The sequence below is a fragment of the Pistacia vera genome, unplaced genomic scaffold (genome assembly GCF_008641045.1).
Source record: "Pistacia vera cultivar Batoury unplaced genomic scaffold, PisVer_v2 Contig610, whole genome shotgun sequence".
Taxonomy (NCBI): domain Eukaryota; kingdom Viridiplantae; phylum Streptophyta; class Magnoliopsida; order Sapindales; family Anacardiaceae; genus Pistacia; species Pistacia vera.
The window spans coordinates 168,422-177,981 of NW_022196458.1; the positions used below are offsets into that span (position 1 = coordinate 168,422).

The 9,560-nt window shown below is 35.6% G+C and overlaps 1 protein-coding gene and 1 pseudogene across 1 annotated transcript; one reads left to right on the forward strand and one right to left on the reverse strand.

The window, feature by feature from the left end:
• Window positions 1-5,721: 5,721 nt before the first annotated feature.
• Window positions 5,722-7,216, reverse strand: LOC116110720 (annotated as a pseudogene).
• A 57-nt stretch (window positions 7,217-7,273) lies between these two features.
• On the forward strand, window positions 7,274-9,163 carry LOC116110721. The gene is made up of 3 exons (XM_031396943.1): window positions 7,274-7,855; window positions 7,967-8,059; window positions 8,171-9,163. The coding sequence occupies exons 1-3, from the start codon at window positions 7,274-7,276 to the stop codon at window positions 9,161-9,163; spliced, it is 1,668 nt and encodes a 555-aa protein (XP_031252803.1).
• Window positions 9,164-9,560: the final 397 nt, after the last annotated feature.

Sequence of the window (9,560 nt, forward strand, 5' to 3'; positions counted from 1 at the left end):
CACGCACATTAGAGGTCTTAGATCACGCGTATCAGGTCACTTAGATTGTGTGGTCAGATATCTTTGATCATACGTATTATAGCTTTAGACTGTACAGCCAGATATCTCAGATTGCTTAGATTGCGCGCATCAAATCTTTCAGATCGTGCTGTCTGATCTCTCAGATTACGTAGTCAGATCGCGTAGTCAGATCTCTCAGATCGCGCGGCCAGATCTTTAAGATCGTAAGCATCAGAACTCTTAGATCATAGTGCTAGATCTCTCTAATCGTACACATCAGAGCTCTCAGATCGTGCGCATTAGAGGTCTAAAATCATGCGTATCGGGTCTTTCAGATCATACGATCAAATTTCTTTGATCGTACACATTAGAGCTCTCAGACTGCACTATCAAATCTCTCAGATAGTGCGGTCAGATCTCTACATCAAGCGCATTAGATCTCTTAGATCGCTCGCATTAGAGTTCTCAGATCATGTGTTAAGATCTGTAAGATCGCATGCATCAGAGCTCTCAAATCGAACAGACTGATTTATCAGATCGTGCGATCAGATCTCTCAGATAGCGCACGTCAAATCTCTCATATCGTAAACATAAGAGCTCTCAGGTCGCACAGTCAGATCTCTTGGATCGTGCGATCAGATGTCTTTAGATCGTACGCGTAAGAGCTCTCTGATCTTACAGTCAGATCACTCAGATTCTAGGGTCAGATTGCGCACATCAGAGCTCGCATATCACGCGGTCAGATCTCTGAGATTGTATGCATCAGAGCTCTCAAATAGTGCACATTAGAGATCTCAGATCACTTAGATTGTGCGTTTAGATATCTCTGATCGTACACATTATAACACTTAGATCGTAGGGCCAGATCTCTCGGATTGTGCGGTCAGATCTCTTAGTTCGTACGCATAAGAGCTCTTCGATCTCGCAGTAAGATCACTCAGATCCCATGGTTAGATTGGTCAGATGGCGCACATCAGAGTTTGCATGCTACGTAGTCAGATCTTTGAGATCGTACGCATTAGAGCTCTTAGATCGCGACATTAGAGGCCTCAAATCACGTGTATCAGGTCACTCAGATTGTGTGGTCAGATATCTCTAATCGTATGTATTATACCTTTCAAACCGTATAGCCAGATACCTCCGATCGCTAAGATTGCGCGAATCAGATCTCTTAGACCGTGCAGTCAGATCTCTCAGATCGCGTTGTTAGACCTCTGCGATCATGCATCTAGATCGTTAAGATCATACGCATCAGAGTTATCAGATCATGGGGTAAGATCTCTCAGATCGTACGTATCAAAGCACTCAAATCGCACAACAGAGGTTTTAGATCAAGCGTATCGGGTCTCTTTGATCCTGCGGTCAAATTTCTTTGATCGTATGCATCAGAGCTCTCAGACCACACTACCAGATCTTTCAGATAATGCAGTTAGATCTCCAGATCATACGCATTAGATCTCTTAGATCGCTCGCACTAGAGTTCTCAAATCGCGTGTTAAGATCGGTTAGATCACACGAGTCAGAGCTCTCAGATCGCACGAACTGATTTATCAAGTCGTGCGATCAGATCTCTCAGATTACGTGCATCAGATCTCTCAAATCTTAAACATAAGAGCTCTCAGATCGCATGGCTAGATATCTCGGATCGTGCGATCAGATGTCTTTAGATTGTATGCATAAGAGCTCTCCGATCTTGTGATCAGATCACTCAGATCCCGCGGTCAGATCGCGCACATCAGAGCTCACATATCGCACGGTCAGATCTCTCAGACCGTATGCATTAGAGCTCTCAAATCGCGCGCATTAGAGGTCTTAGATCGTGCACATCAGATCACTCAGATTGTGCATTCAGATATCTCTGATCGTATGCATTATAGCTCTCAGACCGTAAGGCATGATCTCTCAGATCGTGTGGTCAGATCTCTTAGTTCGTATGCATAAGAGCTCTCTCATCTTGCGGGCAGATCACTCAGATCCCACAGTTTGGTAGGCCAGATCGCACACATAAGAGCTTGCATATCGCACGATCAGATCTCTAAGATCGTACGCATCAGAGCTCTCAGATCACGCGCATTAGAGGTCTTAGATCACGCATATTAGGTCACTCAGATTGTGTGGTCATAAATCTTTGATCGTATGCATTATAGCTTTTAGACCGTACAGCCAGATATCTCAAATCGCTTAGAATTCGCGCATCGGATCTCTCAGATCATGCAGATTGAATTCGAGTAGTCAATCTCTCAGATCGCGTGGCCAAATCTTTAAGATCGTATGTATCAGTGCTCTCAGATCATGGGGCCAGATCTCTTAGATAATGGTGGAAAAATGACCCGCCCAGCGTGACCCGGCTCGACCCGCGGCGGGTTATGGGGGTTGAGCCTAACCCAGCCCGCCATTGTGTTCGCCTCTTGGCCAGAAAGGTTGGCCCAACCCAACCCGCCAACCTTAACCCGGTGGGTTATGATGCGGGCCGGGCCGGGTTAGCCCACAATTTTTCTTTTTTTTTGATTTTTTCTTTTGTGTAATTGTTTTTAGTTAACTTTTCAAATATCAATAATTCAATTAAATTAATTTTTTTTTTTGTTAACATTTCAAATATAAATTCAATTTTAATACAATAAAATTGTAATATAAGAAAAATTAAATTTATTCATTTATCAAAAAATAAAATAAGAAATTACAACAATTATTGCCTCGTTAAAAACCTTACCAAGAAAAACGCAATGGGACAAAAACTCGGTAAGGAAAAAAGAGTGCAATAATTGACAATTAATTTACCAGTTACAATTTACAAAACAACTAATTTGGGGGTTGACTAGGATCTCCCTCATCCGTATCATCTATATTACAAAATTGAAATGATTCTATTAAAGTATCGTCGACAACCTCATATTAATCATGATGGCGCGACCGTTCCCAATCTCGAAGACATGTGAGGACTTTAATCATTTTTCGTGAAAGTGTAGTCATCCTTTCATTTAAAATTCTTCCACTTGCACTAAATGTTTGTTCAAATGAGACGGTTGAGACAAGAATAGAGAAAACATCCAAGCCAAGTCTTGATAATACCGGAAAAATACATTTTCTGGTTTTCCAATATTCTAAGACGTCAAACTTGGCTTTTTGTTGTGGATCGCTGGTAACACTTCAGGGGTTCCCAAATATTATTGAAGCTCATTACTCTTCGGCCTATTAAGTGCACTCTAGGAGTCGAAGTCTTCATTTGTTTTTTCTGATGTAACTTTCCTGGGTATTTCGACTCTTTGTTGGTTCCCACACCTGTTTTCATATTGCAAATATACCTCTGCAAGACACTCTTTTACCTCTCCTAGTTGATTGGCATATGCTTCGTTTTGTAAATTTTCAGTTAATGTGTCTAAACCATTTTTTAAACCTGCTACTTTAATTCTAGGATCAAATATAGCACCTAAACAATAAAGAAAAGGAAAGGGTTTCCAATATTTAAAAAAAAAAAATTCCATTACCTTTATTAGTCCTCCTAAAATTTCATTGGTTTTGTTTTTTCTAAATAAATATGAAATTTTTATAATTGTATGTATTACCAATGGACTAGTAGGATAATACACACCAGAAAATTGTAAAGTGGAATGGTAAAAAAAAAATTAAGAAAAGAATGAAATTTTTTAGCTATATGCCAATCATTTTATACCAAATAATGAGGACTTCTATTACTTACTACAAAATAACTAATTAAATTTGCGTAAGGTAAACATGCATCAAGCATTAAATAAGTACTATTTCATCTAACAGGCATGTCTAATGCAAAAGTTTTAGGAGACATATTTGATTTTATACAAGCATCTTGAAATTGAGCATTTCTTTTATTACTACTAGTAATCCAAGCTAAAGAATCCCTAATTCTATCAATATTATCTTTAATTGTTTTCATACCACTTTTTACAATTAAATTAATAATGTGACATGCATAGCGTTGGTGAAAAAACTTTAAATTGTCATAAAAAAGATAATTAATTTTAAAAAAATCTATAGCCGTACTATTAGCACTTATATTATCTAAAGTTAAACTTATCACTTTATTAATAACATCATAATCTTCTAAAACTTCAACAATTTTATTATAAATTTGTTGACCACTATGATCTACATCCATTAATCTAAATCCTAATAAAGATTTATTTAATTTACATTCGTTATCAAAATAATGACTAGTCAAACAAATATAATCTTGTTTAGCTCTACCACTCCAAATATCGGCAGTTAGAGCCACACTAACATGAAAACTATGTATTTTATTTTTTAATTAAAATTTCATTTTCCAAAACAATTTTATTAAATCATTTCTAATTGCAGTTTTAGAATAACTTTTAAATAATGGAAAAAATGAATATTTAATAAATCTTTCAAAATATTTATCTTCAGCCATATTAATAAGTTGATCAGTTGAAGAAATATATAAAGCTAATTATTCCCTATATACATCAGAATTATAACGCCAAGTAGTACCCATATTAGTTATTTGAGTTTGATTACTTTCTCTATTTCCATGTTTATTAATATGTTTATTAGCATGCCTTTTTAAAGTACTAGTACCATTACCTGAATCAGCTTTATAAATATTTCCACAATACTTGCATCTTGCTTTCTTCACTTGAACTCCATTTTCTGTCTCGTAAAACTTATCGAAATGCACCCAAACGTCTAATGTGTGCTTGTCGTCGGTTTCGACAACAGTTGATGAACCCGCTTCTGCTTGAGATGAAGCTGGACGAGGACGATGATTACGAGGACGACTTCTATAACCACTGGGAGCTGTAGCAGCATTGGGAGGAATCGGGGGAATATTATGAGGTGTATCAGATTCTGAGACTGGGAAAGCGGGACTATTTGAATCTACTATATTTATGTTAGTAAATTCAGGGGGATTAGGATAGTATTTTCCTTCATCATCGAAATTGATGGGATGGAAATATCTATCCATTGTAGTTAAAAAAAAAAAAATTGATATAGAAGAAATAAAAAATTAAAGAAGTAGAATTGGAATTTGGAAATATGAATTGAAAATTGCAAAAACTAATAAAAATTAAAATAAGAGCAAATTGACAACCCTAGTTAGTAAAAACGCGTATTATACGCAAATTGTACGGATAACCGTATAATTCGCATATAAAATGCACATATACATATTTTGTAAATCTGCCGTATAATTCGCGTACAATAAGGTTTCCCGTATAATTCGCGAACTATTCGCGAATTATTGAAAAAAAAAAAAAAAAAAAAACAAAATCTCACCCCTAAAACGACGTCGTTTTAGTGGGTTTTTACTAAAAATTAAAACAGATCTCTCTTCTTTGGTTCTTCTTCAGTTTGTTTCTTCTTCTTCCTCAGTTCTTCTTTAGCTTTTCTTCCTTAGTTCTTCACGTTTTCAGCTTTTCTTCATCTCTTGTTCTCTTCTTCCAGGTTTCAACTTCAAGTTTGGGACTTTAAGGTACACACTTAACACTTGTTCTCTTCTCTTTGAATCTTGGTTGATTGCTTGTGTTTGTGTTGGTGTGACTTGTGAGTAGTAGTAGCAGGAGGGGCTGGTGGATTGATGGATTTGTTTGAAATATGTTTGATGAAATGCTTGTGAGAGTTATATTTGTATATATGTATGAATTACTTATTATCTAATCAAATAGAGGTTTGCTGTTTATAATACTTTTCCTCTCAACAAGAATGGAAGATATAGAGGAAATCTAATTAGCAGAACTTCCAATGATTGTTGCAATTTACACATGTTACATAGGTTGTCATAGGTTCATCGGCACTCCTAGTTTGCATTTGATAGTAAGTGCATTTGCTTTGACCACAACGACCACACTTAAATTGATCAGTTGTAGCCTTTAGTGCAATACCTCGCTCACAGTCAAACAGAGCTTTCTCTTTAATTTAGTTAATCTCCTGTTGCCTTGCATCACTTGCCATTTCTTCCCCTTTTTCCACCCGCACAGTTTTTGACCTTGAAAAACTGCCAGCTTTCTCAATCTTGACAGTTTCTTTTGTTGAAACCTTTTCAACCTTTATAGCCTTTTAAACCTTCTCAACTTTCACTTCAGTGCTACCATTTTTCTTTTTTCTGGTTGTCTCTTCTATGACTATTTTCTTCCAAATCTAGAGCAAGTCAGAAGCCACATTCTGTATCTTCTCCCTAGGATGCTTCGTGAGAGGCCGAAGACGTTTCCCAACCTGAAATATGATATAGAAATTTTAACTGACTGTATAAGCAAGGATACAAAGTGTATATAAATGAACAAGGTCAACCTTTCCAATTTAATACTTTTCTTGTTCAAAGAATTAGTCCTTTTTTATCTTTTAAATCTTACACGGATGGAAAGCTTAGATGTACAATTAGCATGATGAAATGCATTAATTTCCGTAACTTTTTGGCTTTTCAATTGGATATGGTTTTAGAGTAAAAGGAAAAAGTTACAATTGTGAGATGCACTGCATGGTACAAATTATAAAATTTTGAGAAAAATATTTCATTCACTTTATTAAAGTGCGTGGTTTAAGTTTTAATACACACACTGAGTCTCACATTGTTTACTGATTTCATTTTCGCAGCCTTGTTTTGAGAGAATAGAAGAATCAAAATTTTGCTGTTAATCTAAAAATTTTGATACAGACACTGTCGAGAAGATTTCAAGTTTATTTTATCACTAATTTTCGTCCAGAACCTTATAGATTAAAGACTGATCTCCCTCTGCACCTGACAAATAATTGTAAGTTTCCTCTTTGACTCAAGGCCTCAAATCTAAGGATTGCATGGCAGATTAATTGATAATAATCTTAACTAAATTCATGTATACGTGTGACAAATCATACTTTGGTGGAAAATGTAATATTCTTTTATTGCGAATTATTCTGAATAATGATATATTGAAAGTTGATTCTAATTTCTAAATTAAAGCTGATTATTCTAAATACAATGCATAGGAAATAAAAAGATTATATGCTATAATGCGTAGGAAAGAAAAAAGATTATATGCTAACTTTTTTCCTTTTGTATTTGATGATGTTCTCTTTTAAGTTCTTGTAAATACAGACTCAAATCAATGTGGTACGAAAAAAAGATAAAATTTGGGAGCATGTTGAGGAGCTCCAAGGGAATAAATGGAAATGTAAATTTTGTCAAAAAGTTTTTAGTGGTGGGGCTTACAGAATTAAAGCACACTTGTCGGGAATTACTAGCCATGATGTTGAGATTTGTAGTAAAGTCAATCATGAGACACAAGCATGTGCATTCTTAGCTATGTCTGGAAGTGGAAGTAGCAAAAAATTAAAAAGTTCAGCCAGTTCTTCTACTGCTTTAAACTCTAATGATCATGAGGAGGAAACAGATTCACCATTTTCACCACTTTCTAAGGGTAGCCAAAGACGTCAAAGTCAAGCATCTTTACTAGAAATGAAGAAAAAAGACAAGGAGCTTGTTCATAAAATGCTTGCTAAGTGTTTTGTGGTGAACAATATCGCTTTTAATGTTGTTCAAACTGGTGCTTTTGGAGAATTTGTTAAGGCAATGGCTGAATATGGTGCCGCATACAAGCTTCCATCTTATTCAACTCTTCGAACTAAGTTAATTCCAAAATCTAGAAAAGGTGTTGATGAGTATGTTGCTATGGTGAAGCGTTCTTGGGATACATCTGGATCTGGTTGCAATATAATGTTTGATATATGGACTGATATAAGGCACCGATCTTTCATTAATCTTGTGGCATATTTACCTAGCGGTGCAGTGTTTATAAAATCATTGGATGTTTCTCGAGAAAGAAAAACTGGGATTTATCTAAAAGAAATTGTTGTTTTTGTGATTGAATCAATTGGACAAGAACATGTTGTGTAATTCATAACTCATAATGGTAGCAATTTCACATCTGCTGGTGACATGCTCATTGGATTGTATCCTCGAATGTATAAGACGAGGTGTGCTGCTTATTGAATTCAGCTTCTTTTGAAAGACATATATGAAGAAGTTAATTGGGTAAAAGTTGCCACAGATGAAGCAAGAATAATAGTTATGTTCATGACAAAGTACACAGTTCTTCATGCAGCAATGAAAGAGTTCACCAAAGATAGAAAATTGAGACAACCTTGTGCCACAAGATTTGCTTCAAATTTTTTAATGCTTTAATTTGTGTTGGATTTGGAGAATGAACTTCGACTCTTTGTTGCTTCATCTGAATGGAGGGGTTTTGATTATTATAAGACCGAATCAGGTAAAAGGGTCACTGAAATTGTTCAGAGTGATTTTTGGGCTAGAGGAAGGGAGGTTATAAAAACTATTGAGCCATTGATTCGAGTTCTTCGTTTGGTTGATGGTGATGGATCTACTGCTGGTTACTTATATGAAGCAATAATGAGGGCAAAAGTTGCAAACAAAAAAAGATGTAATAATGAGGCAAGCAAGTATGGGAGAATTTGGGAATTGTTTGAGAATTGTCGGGTCAACAACATCATTCATCCTATACATGCTGCAGTTGCCTTTCCCAATCCAGCTTACTTTTTCTCACAAAATTTTGGAGAGGATGGGGAGATGAAAGATGGCATCAATTTCATTCATGAAAACCTGCTTCTAGTAGAAGAAAAGCATCCATTTATGAGAGAGGTTCAGTTGTATCGTAGTAGGCCAGCTACCTTATTTACTACAACGGCAAAAACGATTGTACAAACAAGTCATCCTCGTAAGTGTTTTAAAAAATTTCAATATCTTTTATGTATATTGCTTCTCTCTTTATATTCAAGAAATCTTTTTATGTCGTTTGCAAGAATATGGAGGGATTACAATGGGGATGATCTTCCTGTGCTCAAGAAGTATGCCATTCGAATTCTGAGTCAACCTTGTAGCACTTCATCATGTGAGAGAAATTGGAGTGCCTTTGAAGCTGCTCAAACAAAAAAAGGGAATAGGTTGTCACATGAAATGCTAGACACACTTGTGTATGTGATGATGGATAAATTCACTTCCACGATGAGTCGTGACTTGGAACCTATAGATCTTGAGAAATTGGGGGAGCTTCTAGACTATGAATATAAAGAAATTCATATGGATGAAGATGCTAATTTTACACCAACAGTTGAGGGTTCCATGGATGACTTAATGAATAATGATGACATTGCTTGGTTGGACGATGCTCTGTTTTAGTTGTTATTGACTTCTTGTTGTTTATGTACTTTGTGAGTTTTTGTTATCAACTATAATTTGAATCTTGGTTGTATTATTTGTATATTTTATTTGTTTGGAGCTCTTATTCGACTTTGAATTTTGGTTTTGTTATGACTTATGTGTTTGATTTGACACTATAGTTGAATCTTGGCTAAATATTGTGTTTGAGTCTAGAGACTATAATTTGAATATCAGTTATATTTATATATTGTGTATTTGTGTTATTGGTTAATTGAATACTTTGCATTTGAAATGTTATATTGATTTTAACCAGGTAGTCCATAAAAGTGTCAAGACTAAGATTGATATTGCCGTATTTTTTAAAACGTATTATTGACAATGCACCGTATTAAACCCGTATATACCCGTACCGTAT